Genomic DNA, 19,381 nt, shown 5'->3' on the forward strand with positions numbered 1-19,381 from the left:
AGTGCCCCCTTGATCTCTGTGTTGAGCTTAAAGTGAATAACTCAACACCAAGTTCACTATATGGACCCCTTATGTATTTATACATGGTGATCATATATCCCCCTTAATCTCCTCTTCTCAAGAGAGAATAAATTCAGATCCTCTAATCTTTTCTCATAGCTGAGCTCCTCAATGCCTCTTATCAGTTCCTCTAATCTTTTCTCATAGCTGAGCTCCTCCATGCCTCTTATCAGTTTGGTTGCCCTTCTCTGCACTTTCTCCAGTTCCCCGACACTAAAAGATTTGAAATTCTGAAAATGAATTAAACAAGTTAAACTATATGAAAGTATTTAAATAGCGAATCCTAACAAATTTTTTAGTTCTGCACATTTTTGAAGATAAAAGTATACAAGTGGAGCCGATGCATATCAGGGGAATTGCCTTTCCTTTCTTCATGGGAGATAGTTAAATAGGAAGTAAAGCACTGCTTTTTTTTTTTTCTTTTTTCTGACCTGCAAAAGTAAAGGCATAATGTGCTAGTATGCTAGCACATCATGTGAAACTTGCCTGCAAACGAAGCCCTCGGTGTCCTCACTGGAGGCCGCATCCATCTTCACCTGTTGTCCTTCCGGATCCGCAAACTCTGACTGTGTGACGAATGACATTATTGGCTACATCTACAGTAAAATTCTAAATGGTACACATTTAGGAGATATTACAGTACCTATAGGTGAGCCTATGATAAGGCTTACCTATAGGTACAAACAATCGATGGAATTTTACTTCCACTTTAAGCTCTGAGAGGGTTAATCATATTCAATCAGATGCTCTGCAGTATGCCGACAATGTGGAGCAGAGGCAGCAAAGCCTCTGAACGAATATATTTAACCCTCCCAGAGCTTAACCATTCTCCAAGAAATACAGCCCAGAAGAAGTGGGGATGCTATTCCCCCGAAACGCGTTGGCTCCATTTGTATACTTTTATCTACAATAATCAATTTTAATAATCATCAAGCGAGATGTTTTTCTGGACACTTGGCGCTCATCTCCAGTTACCCAAGAGTTCCCTGTGGAAATGCCCTCATCGTCATTATCAGAAAGGTAGCAGCCCTAGACCCCAATGGAGTCTATTACCTACCACTTACAATTAGGATAAAAACCCATTGGAATCGATTCCCTTCATACAGTAATCTCCTGCTAGGCAGCCTTCTGGGGGAACCAGTCCAGCACTGCTTTCCACCTTGAGACCCACAACTCTGTTCCTATCCACCTTGGAGTTTTGAGTATTACCTCTCACCTTTCCTCCCACGGACACCGACGGGTGGGCACTATTCCTCCCACGGACACCGACGGGTGGGCACTATTCCTCCCGCGGACACCGACGGGTGGGCACTATTCCTCCCGCGGACACCGACGGGTGGGCACTATTCCTCCCGCGGACACCGACGGGTGGGCACTATTCCTCCCGCGGACACCGACGGGTGGGCACTATTCCTCCCGCGGACACCGACGGGTGGGCACTATTCCTCCCGCGGACACCGACGGGTGGGCACTATTCCTCCCGCGGACACCGACGGGTGGGCACTATTCCTCCCGCGGACACCGACGGGTGGGCACTATTCCTCCCGCGGACACCGACGGGTGGGCACTATTCCTCCCGCGGACACCAACAGGGGCGCACTATTCCTCTCGCGGACACCAACAGGGGCGCACTATTCCTCTCGCGGACACCAACAAGGGGGCACTATTCCTCTCGCGGACACCAACAAGGGGGCACTATTCCTTTCAGCAGTATCAATGATGGGGCACTATTCTTCCACCTAATGGCCACAGGTGCTATTTCATTTCTTACTATCACGGACAAACAAGCCTGAGGCATTATTTAATCCCACTAATGCCAGGGCATCTTCTACTTTCACTAGCCACACGCCCCCTTAAAGTCTGAAGGACAGTAATTTGGCCCTTTGTGTAGAACGTTTGGAGACCCCTGCTCTAGGACAATGCAAGCTACACTCCTCACCCAGAAACCCCATTCCCCCTTTGCATACTACTGTGATATGATACCTGTAATTATATATTCTATAGGGATGGTAACTGCCTTATCCATAAATATGGAATCCTTCATTTCATGTATGTCACAGTTGAGCCTCGTTTTCCCATATTGTGTTATCTTGTAACATGGAGGCTCCTTTCACACTTGTGCGACGTGGTATTGGACTTGTGAAACCCCAAGTCGCAGGACGTGTGAAACTCAATGTGTTTCTATGAGAGCTGTTCCTACTGATACTACAGTAGTCGCTGCAACTTCATAAAAGGTTTCTGCAGTACTTTGGTCCGAATTTTGATGCAACTTTGGTTCAGAGAATGCAAAGTCACATCAAAGTTGCAATGCAAGTCGCACGACTTTGTCTTCTCACAAGTGTGAAAGGAGCCTAATTGCTGTGAATTTAAGATCAATAAATACATTAACAAGAAGGAAGTTTCCTGCTATAGGGACAAGGCAGAAGGCCAAAAAAATGAAGCAAATTTTGGTATTGCCTAGATTTACACTTTAATTTTCCTCTTTTCACCTTCCATTAATTTTGACTTTTACTTTTGACTTGCAGGGTTTGATTTTCAGATTCAAATTTCTGATGATCGTCACACTGGCCTGTGCAGCTTTAACCACAGTGTTCTTCATCACAACGCAGGTCAGCACAACAGTTCTCTCTGTTTGTTCACTTTGAACCTTATTTATTTGCCCGCTTGGACTTCTAGTTGACTCTTCTGAGTCAGCGCCTTTGGAAGTCCTGAAACCAAAGCAGGGGAGACTAAAATATTTAGGGGCCAGGTATATGTCCAAGTACAAGTTTTGACCTCCATTGTCTACTTCTGTATGTCTGTAGGTATCAGAAGGTAACTGGAAATGGGGTGACTACTCTATTGAGTTGAACAGCGCCTTCTTCACGGGCATCTACGGCATGTGGAACCTGTATGTGTTCGCCCTTATGTTCCTGTACGCGCCATCACACAAGAATTACGGCGATGACCAAAAGAATGGTAAGAAGAGAGCCTCTCGCCAAAACCTCAGATGTCATAGATTTCCTGAAACAAAAATGAAAATTTCATGCCCAGTGCATCAGATTTTCATACAGGCGGTTGTGTTTTCTGGGTATGGCTACCTAATCCTTAAATCCTTTTTTTTTTTTTTTTTTTTTGCACCGGAAGCTCATTTTAAATATGCAAATTCAACCACAAAAACGTTATAAATAACAGATTACTGGTCCTTGTTAGGGTTTTTTATTTTATTTTATTTTTTTTAATTTTTATATATATATTTATATAATTTATATATTTAATTTTAATTTTTTTTTATTTATTTATTTTTTGTTCCTTTTAAGTACAGAAACATACCCATTGATCCTGTTCATGTCATTTTCTGTGGTCTCAAAGTGATTGTAATCGATCACCTTGTAAAGCAACCATTTACGTTTAAAATGGAAATAAAAGGCAAAACATTTTTGTATAGATGGATATATAAAAAAAAAAAGCTATAAAATACTTTTTTCCCCATTTTTAAAAGCGAGTACCTTCCCTCTGTTCTCAGCTGCATAAGAGCTGGGGGAGAAGAACCAGCAGCACACTGATCTTTCCAGTGAATGGCTGTGCAGGGGGTGTTAGGACAAGTCTGATCATTGGAGGAGAGCACACTTGAGTTCCCTGAAAAGCTAGAGAACTGATCACGGTCTGTTCTCCTGCTTGGTGTGGTCAGTTTTTATTAGAAAAGCAAGGGGACTGACAGGAAGTTCACACAAAGGACGCAATACAAAGAGAACAGGATACTTTCTCATACAAGTACATGGTACAGCAGGCACATATCAACAATATGAAATGCTGGGGTTACAAACACTTTAATACGTAATAGAGGGGGGGATGTATATGTAGTCTAAGGCCTTATTTGCAACGAACGATTTGGAATCACGGGCAGAAATGCAGTGCGATTTTTTTTTTTTTTTTTTTTTTTTTTTTTTTTTTGCCACGAATGTCGTAGGAGTGTGCAGTGTATGTGCAGTATATTATGTTTGTTTCTTGGCACTTTAACACTTCTTAAAGCGGTAGTTAACTGGAAAATAAATTAAAAAAGGCAATGGTACAGTGGAGAAAATGATTTGATCCCCTGCAGATTTTGTAAGTTTGCCCACTTACAAAGAAATGAAGGGTCTATAATTTTTCTCATAGGTGTATTTTAAATAATCGAGACAGAATATCAACCAAAAACCCAGAAAAAACACATAACACAAATGTTATAAATTGAATTGCAGTTCAGTAAGTAAAATTAGTATTTCATCCCCAATCCAAACATGACTTAGTACTTGGTGGAGAAACCCTTGTTGGCAAGCACAGAGGTCAGACGTTTCTTGTAGTTGGTGACCAGGTTTGCACACATCTCAGGAGGGATTTTGGTCCATTCTTCTTTACAGATCTTCTCCAAATCCTTAAGGTTTCTTGGCTGTCCTTTGGCAATTATACCCTTCATATCTTTGCAAGTTGGCAAACTTATGAAATCTGCAGGGGATTAAATAAATATTTCCCCCAATGTATTATGTGCTAGTACTGTATGCATACTAGCACATTATGTGAAACTTACCTTAAAGGGTTTGTTAACCAAACAAAAAAAAAAAAATGGAACCTGCTCCTTTAAAACATGTTGTTATATAGCACAGTGCTTGTGCTGTGTAATTTGGCCCCTTGTATCACCTGAAACACCTGGCTATACCCCCCCCCCCCCCGTAAACTGACCATGGTGTATCATGGCTGCTGAGCCCTGACACTGTGGTCAGCTTACATGCCTCCATCATCCACAGCTCACCTCTCTGTCTCCTGTGTCCCCCCCCCCTTCCTGCTGCTGAAATACCCTTATAAACCATACACAATCCCCTCTGTTACACTGCAGCTTTATATTTCCCTTTGGAAAAAAGATGCCTATTTCTACCTGAATTCACAACGCCGATTGGCGCTCACGTGACTCTTCGAGGCTCCCCTCCTCCCCGGCTGAATTCTTGGCTCTCTCCTCCTCTCCTCCTGACTGACGTCAGTTGGGGATTCTTGGCCCCTCCCGCTCTAGCTGTCATATCGGGAGAGGGAGCCTCGAAGAGTCACGTGAGCGCCAATCTGTGCTGTGAATTCAGGTAGAAAGAGGCATCTTTTTTACAAAACATACACTGCAAAATAGAAGGCTTTATAACAGAGGGAATTGTGTGTGGTTTATGAAATGGCTTAACCACTTTAAAAAGAAACCCTCCAGTGGTGCGCTTTCAGTCCTGTCACTGCTTCTATCTTCATCCTGTCTTCCTCCTGGGTTTCGCGGACTCCGGTCCTTTGGCCGAGCTGTGATAACGTCACTCCCACGCATGCGGTTTACGTCACAGAACTCCGAAGGAAAGGCACTGGTATGTGATTCCTTCAGAGCGCATGCGTCTGTGGCATCACCAGCTGCTACACAAGTAAACCTCTCCTAAACGGTACACACAGTACCTACAGGCACGCCTTATTATAGGCTTACCTGTAAGTAAAATGGACTTCATCATCACTTTAAACTTTCTTTTTTTAAAAACAGGGATTAGCTATTCCCGAATTGTTGACTTATGCCTCGTTTCCACTGAGTGGTACGGTACGGTTCGGTTCAGTACGGTACGATTCGGTTCGGTACGGTACACATTGCGTTTCCACTGCCAATAGTACCCTTTCATGATAGGCGTGGTGTAGCAGGAAAGCTGTGATAGAGAATTCTCTGTCAACCAATCAAAGTTCTGCAGAGTGTAGCTCCACCCAGTTGGTACGGTACTAATGTTCTTGGTACCCCAACGAAAGGGTACCAAAAAAGTGGTATGGTTCGGAATAAGGGTACCATTCATAATGGAAACGGCATAAATAGCGTACCGTACCGAACCGTACCAGAAAGCCCAGTGGAAACGGGGCATTAGTGGTTCCAGTGCCCTTGTGCACAGCACTATTTAACTTTAGAGTCGGGAGGACTTGGTCCCTTTGTCAGGTTTTTAAATGTTGTCTGTCTGTGATAGGCTCTAAGGAGGGAGTTCTGGCATCCCCAGTAGGTGCGCTCCCGCAACCCACAGCTCTAATGAAAGGATAAAAACCAGACTACGCCAAACCCGGCTGGAATGTGAGTCAAGCAGATTCAAGTTTAAAGTACATCTAAACTCAATCATTAAAATCTCATATGAACTTTCAAACATTAATTTTAAAAGTTGATTTCAATTTTTCTAAATCTTCTGTTTTGATTAAAATAATGCCTGGTGATCCTTCCATGAAGCTCTTTGTTCAGCCACTGGGATTAAAACATTTAGTTCCACATTTGCAAATATACGTGGAAGCTGCAATGCCTCACCAAAGCTCCTCTGTAAAGTTGTGGTCCTAGCTCTAATTTTTGGGAGTCTCCATGTGGGAGAATAATATTGCTAATATAGCAATGGATAAATTAAAGGATAAGTCCACCCTAAAACTAAAATCCCTGCATCTATAGATCTCCACGTTCTAACACCGACCTATCTAGCTATGTAAAGAAGAAATCAGTATACATACCTTTCCTGAAGCCAATCGGACCCGATCTCCAGCGGCGGAAGTTCTTCAGAGGACACGGCCGACAACGGCTGTGAAAGGAATGGGAAGTTTCCTCACCTATAGACTTACTATGGGGCTTCCGTTGTTGGCTGTGTCCTCTGCAGAGCTTCTGCCGCTGGAGACCGGATCGGATTGGCTTCAAAAAAGGTCTGTATAAGGATTTCTTCTTTACAGGGCCTACACAGCGAAGCCGTGGCTGACAGCACAGCGTAGGAATTGGTTGGATCGGCTTCAAAAAAGGTAAGTACAGGCATACCCCGTTTTAAGTACACTCACTTTACGTACACTCTCGAGTATGGACACAGCCTGGTCAGCTTGGCATGGCACTACTCCCAGTTTTTAACATTGGCATCTATGGGAAATCTTGGTCAGCCTGACATGGCACTACTCCCAAACCATAAGTGACAGGGATACCAAACTTAGGGAGCGATGTGAGGGGACCCAGGACTACAACATATCCTATTTGTGGCCAGCCAGCTTGCCTAGGAAATGAAAAAAGGTATTGCTTCACTTTAAGTACATTTTCGTTTTACATACATGCTCTGGTCCCATTGTGTACTTAAAGCGGAGTTCCGGGCACAAAAACGATATTGTTTTTTTGTGCCCGTCCGCTAGTTCAGCCTAACCTGAAAAGGAATTGGATAGTTAGATTTTTTTTTTTTTAAAAACTCACCTTGTAATTGACGATCGTAAATACTCACCTATGACAGCTTCCTCCCTCGGAGCCGCGGCTCACCCCGTCACTTCCTGTCTCGCTATGATTCCTGGGAGCTGAACGTCATAGCTCCCAGGAATCAATGCGCCGCACCGGCCCCGCTCGTCATTTCCGGGCGACGCCGCATTCCCCTGCTAAACAGCTTCTGGGCATGCCCAGAAGCTGTTTAGGAATGCGGCGCCGCACCGGAAGTGAAGAGAGGGGCCGGTGCAGCGCATTCTGGGACACGAAGACGCGGAAGAAGACGGAGAAGAGGACCGCGCCGGCTTCAGCTGCCCACAACCGAGATGGAAACGCTGTGGAAGAAAACTTCTAAGTAAGTATTTCTTCTAAAAGGTAAGTGCGAACCGGGACAGATCAGAGGCTAGCCATTGTGGAATGTGGTAGCCCTGACTGTCCCGGGGGTATGTTAAAAAAAAAAAACGATTCTCTGCCCGGGTATGCCTGTATACTGATTTCTTCTTTACAGGTTTAGATATGTTTAGTATTAGAACATGGAGATCTAGAGATGCAGGGGTTTTAGTGTTAGGATGTACTTATTCTTTAGGGGTAGGCAGTTGTAGGCGTCCATATGTGTCCCCAAAACTCTTGCTGTGTTTATGTCTGTGCTGTCAAAAGTCCTTTCACAAGTATTTTACATTAAAAATGACTTGTAATTAATTTGGGTGGCTGGCATTTTTTTTTAGGCTTGAGCATGTATTTTTTTTTTTTTATATTTAGCCAATGGAAAGCTAGCTCCCAGGGGAAATAAAAATTTGCAATACGCAGGCACTCCTATTGAATTCTATTGGGGTCAAAAAGGGTTGGAGCTTGTAGCTCAAAGAAGCTCATGTATTTTTTTGAGTTACAGGCTACACTTGGGTGTGAAAAGGCACAGATGAAAACCATGCATTTGATTTTGCATGTTGCATATTTGGTCTTCAATGGGGGGGGGGGGGGGGGGTTGTCGAACAGTACCTAGTGGCTTCTCACTTCAATTGGAGGTGGACAGGTTGTGTCCAGGACCAAAACATACACCCACCATACAGGACAAGGTAAGTGCAACAGGGGCCACACCTAGAGAATAGGAACAGATAGTGAGAATCACACCCAAGCATACAGGACAGGAGAAATGCTACTGTGCAGAGTCCATAAATAAAGAATAAGAGCAGATACTGAGAATTGCACCCAGCATACAGGGCAGGAGAAGTGCTACTGTGCAGAGTCCATATATACAGAATAAGAGCAGATACTGAGAATTACACCCAGCATACAGGACAGGAGAAGCGGTAATGTGCAGAGTCCATACATGCAGATACTAAGCATTACACCCGGCATACAGGATTTTCTATTGGTGATTGACTGCAGCTGGTGCATGGGATGTGTGTGGTTTTAGTGACTACGTGGTCTACTTTTGGGTATCTTGGTGGAAGGTCTATTGTTTATTTTAGCACCCTTGTTCCCTGATTCAAAAAATGTTATGTTTATATTAGGAACATTTGTGGGTGTATTTTTTGGTATACTCAACATGTTATGGCGCTTTTGGGCATCTTTTTCTATATGCCCTTTTTTTCTACATATATGCTATTTGCCATATGAGTATCACTCTGCAAATTTACTTTTGATTTTTTGAGACTGAGTAGACTATATGATCAATTCACTTGATTTATTGTGATTGCTAGTTAGGCTTTCCAGCAACTTTTTTTCCCTTTTGTACTACTGTGCAGTGTCCATACAAACAAAATGATATCCCAGCCCCAGCACTGAATGGAGGTGCAGACCAGCTGATAATGGAGCTGGAGGTGGTATCTATGGACTACAAGTGTGGTGACGTCACAGCACTCGTACTCGTTTGAGATCTACGGGTCCCTCTGCCGTGGTAGAAAATGGGCCTTGTAGTCTCCATTGACATTGACCACACAGCCATGCGTAGTGATTTTACAGCTCTTGTCCTCCATTGAGATATACGAGTGCCTCTGCTGCAGTGGAAAATGGGCTTTGTAGTCATATTGCTCACACAACCATGTCCAATATGAGAGAGTACAAAATGTTTTGGATAGAAGAAAGCCATAATTCGGGGAAGGGGGGGGGGGGGGGAGAGAGAGTGACCACTACACGTTTCACCCTAACTTTGGGTGTAAAATTTGCACACAATCACAAAGTTGGACTAAATCTTTAATTAGGCTGGCCATAATGCAAGTAGATTTTTGAACAAACCTTTGTTGATTTTAAAGTGTTACTAAACCCAGGAGCCTGCGGTCACTACTGGAGAGTGTAAAACCTGGTGCAACTCTGCAGAGAAACCCATCGACTTTAATTTTTTTTTTTGTCAAAGCTTATACTGTTACTAAACCCAGGAGCTTGCACTCACTATATCTGCTCTCCCACAGTACACAGAACATATAAATGCAATTATTTTAGTAAATATAAACTGCTAAATACCTTTTCTCATCAGCAGTATATAGCAGTCTTGTGACTTCTATCAGTGTCTGGTTAAAGCTTGTAGGAGGAGTTTTCATTCTCCTCTGACTGTCCTATGAGGCTACCGAACCCCTGACCCTCAGCAATACACACCAAACTGAGCATGTGCAGAGTGCATAGTTGCCAACATTTAAAATAAATTTCCAGGGACACTTTGCAGCACAGCTATCAATTACTTACCACACCCACTTCCCTGAAGCTCCGCCCACTCTCGCCTATTTATCAGATTATAGGGTCTACTCAATATAGAGAGAATTACAGGGAATTAAAAAGGGAATTTCAAACTTAAAGCGGAGTTCCACCTAAAAAAAAAAAAAAAATGACATAAAAATACCCCCGGGACAGTCAGGGCTAGTACATTCCACAATGGCTAAACTCTGAACTGTCCCGGGTTGCACTTACCTGCAAGAAGAAATACTTACCTTGAAAATGTGTTGTCCAGCGCTGCCATCTCAGGTGTGGGCAGCTTGAAGCCAGCGTGATCCTCTTCTGTGTCCTCTTCCGTCTTCTTTGGTCCCACGATGCACTGCGCCGGCCCCGCCGTCACTTCCGGTGCCTGTGCGTCATCCCTGCACAGCTTCTGGGCATGCCCAGAAGCTGTTTAGAAGGGAATGACGCGCGCGCACCGGAACGGACGTCGGGGCCGGTGCAGGCGCATTGATTCCTGGGAGCGATGACATTCAGCTCCCAGGAATCATTGCACGCCAGGAAGTGACGAATCGCCGTGGCCGCCGAGGGGAGGAAGTAAGGTGAGTATATTTTCTTCTTATCCAAGGTAAGTAAAAATAAAAAAAAAATGTGATTATCCATTTCTTTTCAAGGTGACCCGGACCAAGAAGATGGGCAGAAGTGTAATTTTAGGGTGGAACTCCACTTTAAGGCCACAGTAGCAGAGTTGGAATAATTCTCCCATTCAGCTGCACTACTTCTGTGTAACATTTATGGGCAGCCTGATTAACAGGCGCTTCCAGGGACAATGTAAATGACCTGGGACAGGCTCCTATTTGCAGGGACTGTCCCAGGAAAAAAGGGATAGTTGGCAAGTATGAGAGTTCCTCCAAGGCTCTGTGCTATCAGCGGATGAATTGGGGACTGTGGAAGAAGGGAAGGATCAGAGAACACAGGATCATTCTCCCCTGTCCTATGAGGCAGTAGAACTCCTGACCCTCTGTCTGGACAGTGCTGATTAACCCTGTGCTAATCACATGCACTCTCCCAAGAAAAAATAAAACACTCTAGCAATACACTCCAAACTAAGCATGTTCAGAGTTCCTCCAAGGCTCTGTACTATCGGGAGATGGATTTGGGACAGTGGAAGAAGGGGAGGATCAGAGAAGACGGGATGAAACCACCTTTTTACAAAGTGCGGAGGATATACCCCTTAGATTCGACAGTGAGTAGAACAAGCATGCTTTACTGCATATACAGACTGATTTTACGGTTTTGGGTTTAGTAGCACTTTAATAAAGCTGGCCATAGACTAGTAGATCTTTGAACGAACATTTGTTGATTTTAACCTTTTGATTTTGGAGTGAATGCACATTCCCAAAATGACAACCACATTCGCTGTTAGAAAGTTTGTGAAACATTTCCCATCCTACTCATTCACATTTTCTCACCAAACGAATGTCTATTTGACCCCCACTAATGATTACAAGATAGAACAAATGTTCTTAAAACAAAAAATGTTAAAATAAATTCTACTAATGTACGGGCAGCTTTGGAATAACAAACTGCGTTTAATATATTGGATACATTGTTGCAGGTGATGGACGCCCATAACAAAGGTTACAAAATTTCCATCCATGCTCTCCATATTAATCGCTGTCATTCCTTTGCAGGCAGGGACGGCATGAGCAGCGGGGAGGAGCTACAGTTAACGACCACGATCACGCACGCCGACGGACCGACGGAACTGTATCGACTGGCCGGAAAAGAGTCTCAGGAATAAGTCCCGTCACCCAAGGGTGGCTTTGATGTAGACATTTTTTAGTTTCAATACATCCCACTTGAACACTGACAATAAATAGCCTTCCTTACATTTCCCGTATTTATAGCTGGAATGCTCTGTTAGAGGAGTGGGGAAAAAAAATGACTATTTGTAATGTAGCTTTTTTCTATACATATATATATTATATTATAAAGATACGTTGGTGGAAAGTGTTCACTTAAGCTGGACATACATTATACAATTTTCTTCTTCAATTTACTTTATAGATTTACCTTTAACTATGTAATGCAACGGCCCTACCTGATTGCATACAAATTAAGTGTTTTGGTTTCCTATTATTTGGCTAAGGGATAATTGTATAATGTATGGGCAGCCTTACACTGGTAAAATATTCAGTGTTTTTTTTTAGTTTTTCTGCTGCTCAGTCTGTCGGCTCAGCGTTCGGTCATTCTGGTGTTCTAAAGCGCGGTTGCACTGAGACTCACGGTATATAGAAACATACTGCCTTTCTTCATAAGCAATATCTAATAAGCAATAAAATGAATTTCTTTGTTTTTTGTACCTGGTGGTGTTTTTTTTTTTTTCTTTTAATTGTTGTTGATAGAACTAGTCAAAGGATGGCTTCGCTCAAGACAAAAATGATCGGTATGTTTAGGGCACGTTTAGACCTGTGTTTTAGATGTGGTTGAGCAGCCTTTAACCTGCAAAGGCAGCAGATTGGGGTGTTCAAAGCATTGCAACTGTGCCAAAAATAATCACCCCCTACCTTGAAGCTCCAAAACACTGGAGGAGGAAAAAAAAGTTGGAAGCACTAACATTGTATGATGCTGCCATCTGTTGGCCTACATGTGATATTACACTATTCATTTTATTATTTTTAATGCTTTAGAGCAGGGGTGTCAAACAACTTTTTATTGCAGGCTGCATTAGCATTATGGCGGCCCCCCAAAGGGCCAGTTGTATCCGAAAGACTATTTACGGGAGACTGCTCTGACAGAACACCATGGCAGAACCATGTTACATAGTTAGTCAGCTTAAAAAAAAGACACAAGTCCATCTGGCTCAACCAATAAAAAACAAAAAAAAAACAGTATTGAAAACCCAACCATACAATCCCATATAACCAATCCTATACCCGCTGTTGATCCAGAGGAAGCTGGAAAAACCTCAGCAAAGCATGATCCAATTTGCTACAGCAGGGGAAAAAAATTCCTTCCTGATCCCCTGAGAGGCAATCGGATATTCCCCGGATCAACTTTACCTATAAATATTAGTACCCACTTATATTAAGTACACCCAGAAAATAATCCAGGCCTGTTTTTAAAGCAATCTACTGAGCTGGCCAGAACCACCTCGGGAGGGAGTCTATTCCACATTTTCACAGCTCTAACTGTGAAGAAACCTTTCTGTATTTGGAGATGAAATCTGTTTTCCTCTAGACGTAAAGAGTGCCCCCTTCTCCTCTGTGATGACCTTAAAGTGAACAACTCAACACCAAGTTCACTATATGGACCCCTTATGTATTTATACATGGTGATCATATCCCCCCCTTATGTATTTATAAATGGTGATCATATCCCCCCTTATGTATTTATAAATGGTGATCATATCCCCCCCTTAATCCCCTCCTCTCAAGAGAGAATAAATTCATTTCCTCTAATCTTTCCTCATAGCTGAGCTCCTCCATGCCTCTTATCAGTTTGGTTGCCCTTCTCTGCACTTTCTCCAGCTCCCCGATATCCTTTTTGAGAACTGGTGCCCAAAACTGAACTGCATATTCCAGATGAGGTCGTACTAATGATTTGTACAGGGGCAAAATTATATCTCTCTCTGGAGTCCATGCCTCTGTTAATACAAGAAAGAACTTTGCTTGCTTTAGAAACCGCAGCTTGGCATTGCATGCTATTATTAAGCTTATGATCTACCAGAACACCCAGATCCTTCTCCACCATTCACTTCCCCCACTTGTACTCCCCCCATAGTATGTATGGTGCATACATATTCTTAGCTCCCAAGTGCATAACTTTACATTTATCAACATTAAACCTCATTTGCCACATAGTTTCCCAATGAAACAGTGCATTGAGGTCGGCTTGTAAGTTGGAGACATCCTGTAAAGAAGTTATTCCACTGCAAAGCTTGGTGTCATCTGCATAGACTGAAATGCTACTTTTAATCCCAGATCCTATATCATTTATAAAGATATTAAAAAGTATGGGTCCCAACACTGAACCTTGGGGTACACCACTGATGACCTTAGACCATTCAGAGTAAGAATCATAAACCACTACTCTCTGAATTCTATCTTTTAGCCAATTTTTTATCCATTTACAACAGGGGTGGGGGAACCTTTTTTCTGCCAAGGGCCATTTGGGTATTTATAAAATCATTTGTGGGCCGTACAAAATTATCAACTTAAAAAATGTGCCTGTTATATTTGGTCAAACATTTATTTAACTCACCCCTAATGTGATGGCTGCAACTGCTTCTCTTGTGTGATGTTAGATCATCTTGTGTGATGTTAGCTGAGGTGTGTGATGTTAGCTGGTATTGATGATGTTGCTACTCACAACTGGTTTTCCAGGTTTGCGTCGGTCAGTCTGGAGCGCAGTCGACTCTTTCTAGTGGTAAGTTTTGAAAAGAACTGCTGGTGGGTATAGCTGGCTGGTACTGCTGGCTCAGGCTGGTACTGCTGGCTTGTACTGTGATGTGGGTACTTCTTGCTGGTACTGCTGTGGGTACTGTTGGCTCAGGCTGGTACTGCTTTGGGTACTGCTGACTCAGGCTGGCACTGTGCTGTAGGTACTGCTGGCTGGTACTGCTGTGGGTACTGCTGGCTCAGGCTGGTACTGCTGGCTGGTACTGTGCTGTGGGTACTGCTGGCTCAGGCTGGTACTACTGGCTTTTACTGCTATGGGTCCTGCTGGTTCAGGCTGATACTGCTGGCTGGTACTGCTGTGGGTACTGCTGGCTGGTATTGCTGTGGATACTGCTGGCTCAGGCTGGTACTGCTGTAGGTACTGCTGGCTGGTACTGCTGTGGGTACTGTTGGCTGGTACTGTTGTGGGTACTGCTGGCTCTGGCTGGTACGGCTGTGGGTACTGCTGGTACCGCTGTGGGTACTGCTGGCTCTGGCTGGTACCGCTGTGGGTACTGCTGGCTCTGGCTGGTACCGCTGTGGGTACTGCTGGCTCTGGCTGGTACCGCTGTGGGTACTGCTGGCTCTGGCTGATACCGCTGTGGGTACTGCTGGTTCTGGCGGGTACTGCTGGTTATGGCTGGTACTGCTGTGGGTACGGCTGGCTCTGGCTGGTACTGCTGTGGGTACTGCTGGTTCTGGCTGGTACTGCTGTGAGTACTGCTGGCTCTGGCTGGTACTGCTGTGAGTACTGCTGGCTCTGGCTGGTACTGCTGTGTGCTGCTGGTGGGAAATGCTGGCTAGCAGCGGCGCCGCGCTGGAGGAAGAGGCGATGTTTCCTTTATTGGTAACAGGCGGAGTGCATTTGATATCACTCTGCCTGTGACTCACTCAGACTGTCAGAACGGAGTTGGAACTCTACAGGACACATCGGCTTCGTTCTGATGCATCAGCTGAGAGACACAGACTCAGCTGAATGGGGGGCTGGACCAAATTACTTCGAGGGCCGTATACGGCCCCTGGGCCACAGGTTCCCCACCCCTGATTTACAAACTGATCTTTCCAAGCCTGTAGACTTTACCTTATGTTCTGTCTGAGCAGCTTCCAATAACGTTTCTTGTGGGTGATCCCAGCATGTGCGACCCTCCTTTTTATAAGCATAGAATTGTATTATTCTCATAATAATTATAAGTAGATGTCCAGAGCACCCCCCCCCCTCTTTACATTAGGTGTCAATTAGGTGGGCACCCCCTCATATGCTGCTGCCAGGAAGAAGCTGAGGGCTGAGCTGAACAGAAGAAAGTGCAGGGTCTGGAGGAGGACCAGAGGAGAGCCGGAGTCTGCTGAATGCTGAGACTAGGGGATGCGGAGAGAAAGGGGTGTTGAGGTTTTACAGAAAGGCGCAGGATCTGTAAGAAGAGTTCTGTCATCCTCTCTGCTGCTGACTGCTAAGACGGGGTGGTGGGTTTAGAGATGAGTCTCTCCTCATCTGCACAGAGAAGCACAGGATCTGTTGAAGGAGTTCTGTCCTCCTCTCTGCTGTTGACTGCTGAGATACGGTGGGGTGGAACACGAGGGGGTGCCTCAACTGCAGGAGGGGTGTAAGGGCCCCATAAAATGGACCTCAGGCCTTGTGTTTGACATGTGTGCTTTAGAGCTATGTAAAGCTAAACCCCAGGCAAACTACTAAATGCACAGATCAAATATACACTGGAGATAAAAACATACCTAGAATTTCAAGGTCTCTGCGTAGGAACACTTTGAAAACACATCAGATCTCAATGGGGAAAAATATCATGCTGGATATCTATACTGGTATGGACTGGGTAATGTGTTAGGAAGGAAAGAATACCACATCGTTTGATTGCAATGCAAATTATCACCCTACAGAGAGCTGAATTCAAAGATCCCGAAAGTCAAAAAGAAAAAGTGATGCAGCAGGCGAGTCCATTTTGTTGAAATTTCATTGCAGCAACTCAAAATGTTACTCAGTAGTGTGTATGGCCCTCATGTGCTTGTATTCATGCCTGACAATGTCCGGACATGCTCCTAATGAGATGACTAATGTTGTCCTGGGGTATTTCCTCCCAGATCTGGACCAGGGCATCACTGAGGTCCTGAACAGACTGAGGTGCTGGTGGTCATCCGATGGATCAAAACAATGTCCCAGAGGTGTTCTATTGGATTTAGGTCGGGCCAGCGTGGGGGCCATTCAATGGTATCAATTCCTTCATCCTCCAGGAACTGGCTGCATACTCTCACAACATGAGGCCGGGCATTGTTGTGCACCAGGAGGAACCCAGGAGCCATCGCACCAGTGTAGGGTCTGACAATGGGTCCAAGAATTTCATCCTGATACAAAATGGCAGTCAGGGTGCCATTGTGTAGCCTGTAGAGGTCTGTGTGTCCCTCCATGGATATGCCTCCCCAGACCATCGCTGACCCACTACCAAACCGGTCATGCTGAACGATGTTACAGGCAGCATAACGTTCTTCATGGCTTCTCCACACCCTTTTCGTGTCTGTCACATGTGCTCAGGGTGAACCTGCTCTCATCTGTGAAAAGCACAGGGCACCAGTGGCGGACCTTCCAATTCTGATGTTCAATGGCAAATGCCAATCCAGCTCCACGGGGCCCACTAGAGGACGTCGGGCCCTCAGGTCACCCTCATAAAGTCTGTTTATGATTGGTCAGAGACATTCACACCAGTGGTCTGCTGGAGGTAATTTTGTAGGGCTCTGGCAGTTCTCATCCTGTTCTTCCTTGCACAAAGGAGCGGATACCGGTCCTGCTGAGGGGTTAAGGACCTTCTATGGCCCTGTCCAGCTCTTCTAGAGTAACTGCCTGTCTCCTGGAATCCCCTCCATGCTCCTGAGACTGTGCTGGAAAACACAGCAAACCTTCTTGCAATGGTATGTATTGATGTGCCATCCTGGAGGAGTTGGACTGCCTGTGAAACCTATATAGGGTCCAGGTATGGCCTCGTGCTACCAGTAGTGACACTGACCCTAGCCAGATGCAAAACTAGTGAAAAATAACTAAACTCTAGTGGAACTAATTACCTTTAGAAGTCACCTAATTAGTAAATAGAGTCCACTTGTGTGTAATTTATTCTCATTATAAATACAGCTGTTCTGTGAAGTCCTCAAAGGTTTGTTAGAGAACCTTAGTGAACAAACAGCATCATGAAGGCCAAAGAACACACCAGATAGTTCAGGGATAAAGTTGTGGAGAAGTATAAAGCAGGGTTAGGTTATAAAAAAAAAAAAAAAATCCCAAGCTTTGAACATCTCACGGAGCACTGTTCAATCCATCATTTGAAAATGGAAAGCGTATGGCACAACTGCAAACCTACCAAGACATGGCCGTCCACCTAAACTGACAGGCTGGGCAAGAAGAACATTTATCAGAGAAGCAGCCAAGAGGCCCATGGTAACTCTGGAGGAGCTGCAGAGATCCACAGCTCAGGTGGGAGAATCTGTCCACAGGACAACTATTAGTCGTGCGCTCCACAAATCTGCCCTTTATGGAAGAGTGACAAGAAGAAAGCCATTGTTGAAAAAAAAAGCCATGAGAGGTTCAATTTGCAGTTTGCGAGAATGTGGGGACACAGCAAACATGTGGAAGAAGGTGCTCTGGTCAGAGGAGACCAAAATTTAACTTTTTGGCCTAAAAGCAAAAAACCATGTGTGGGGGAAAAAAATAACACTGCACATCACCCTAAACATCCTCACCGTGAAACATGGTGGTGGCAGCATCATCTTGTGGGAATGCTGTTCTTCAGCAGGGACAGGGAAGCTAGCCAGAGTTGGTGGGATGATGGATGGAGCCAAATACAGGGCAATCTTAGAAGAAAACCTGTTAGAGTCTGCAAAAGACTTGAGACTGGAGCAGAGGTTCACCTTCCAGCAGGACAACGACCCAAAACATACAGCCAGAGCTACAATGGAATGGTTTAGATCAATGCATATTCATGTGTTAAGAGTGGCCCAGTCAAAGTCCAGACCTAAATCCAACTGAGAATCTGTGGCAAGACTTGAAAATTGCTGTTCAGACACTCTCCATCCAATCTGACAGAGCTTGAGCTATTTTGCAAAGAAGAATGGGCAAAAATGTCAATCTCTAGATGTGCAAAGCTGGTAGAGACATCCCCAAAAAGACTTGCAGCTGTAATTGCAGTGAAAGGCGGTTCTACAAAGTATTGACACAGAGGGGGGGGGGTGAATACAAATGCACACCACACTTTTCACATATTTATTTGAAAACTATTTATCATTTTCCTTACACTTCACAATTATGTGCTACTTTGTGTTGGTCTATCACAGGGATCCTCAAACTACGGCCCTCCAGCTGTTGCGAAACTACACATCCCATGAGGCTTTGTAAAACTCTGACATTTACAGACATGACTAGGCATGATGGGAATTGTAGTTCCTGAACAGCTTGAGGGCTATAGTTTGAAGAACCCTGGTATCACCTAAAATCCCAATAAAATACATTTACGTTTTTCGTTGTAACATGACAAAATGTGGAACATTTCAAGGAGTATGAATACTTTTTCAAGGCACTGTATGTTATTAAGGAAATACAAATTCTGTTATTTCTAGCAAGGCATGCATTCACTTGTGGTTCTTCAAGCTCAGGATCTACATACGGCCTGCAGAAAGAAATACGCCTGAAGAAATTCTGACCAGCATTCAAATTGTTGGTATGTGTATCAGAAAATCTGCCTCCATCCCTGCATCTCACAGGAGACCCAATCTGCTTACAGATGAGCGGAGAGAGCGGCCTATCTAGGGACGTCTTGCTTGAATAGGTTTTAATAAAGCCACTTAAATGCTGTGACTGAGATGTTGCCTGCAGCCTGTTAATGAGAATTCCTCTGCTATGACACTGTAGATGAGTTTTGCCTTTACGTTACAGAAGAGGATTGCCACCGGGCAATATGGAAAATGACAACATCACACAATTTTTTGCCATTTCTGGTTAAACAAAAAAAAAAAAATGTATATACAGCGG

At 44.2% G+C, this 19,381-nt stretch overlaps 1 protein-coding gene across 2 annotated transcripts in view; it reads left to right on the forward strand.

Moving 5' to 3' along the window:
• WLS (Wnt ligand secretion mediator) overlaps positions 1-11,905 on the forward strand; it is a 108,953-nt gene extending 97,048 nt beyond the window's left edge. The window contains exons 10-13 of one of the 2 annotated variants that reach the window (XM_082266492.1): positions 2,586-2,669; positions 2,865-3,018; positions 6,039-6,139; positions 11,614-11,813. In XM_082266492.1, the coding sequence (XP_082122618.1) occupies positions 2,586-2,669; positions 2,865-3,018; positions 6,039-6,109 (309 nt within the window). In that variant the 3' untranslated portion in view covers positions 6,110-6,139; positions 11,614-11,813. Of the gene's footprint in view, positions 1-2,585; positions 2,670-2,864; positions 3,019-6,038; positions 6,140-11,613 lie in introns of both variants that reach the window. The other variant, XM_082266491.1, reaches the window with a different exon arrangement.
• The last annotated feature ends 7,476 nt before the right edge of the window (positions 11,906-19,381 follow it).

Source organism: Pelophylax lessonae (genome assembly GCF_965119305.1).
Source record: "Pelophylax lessonae genome assembly, chromosome: 8".
Classification (NCBI taxonomy): domain Eukaryota; kingdom Metazoa; phylum Chordata; class Amphibia; order Anura; family Ranidae; genus Pelophylax; species Pelophylax lessonae.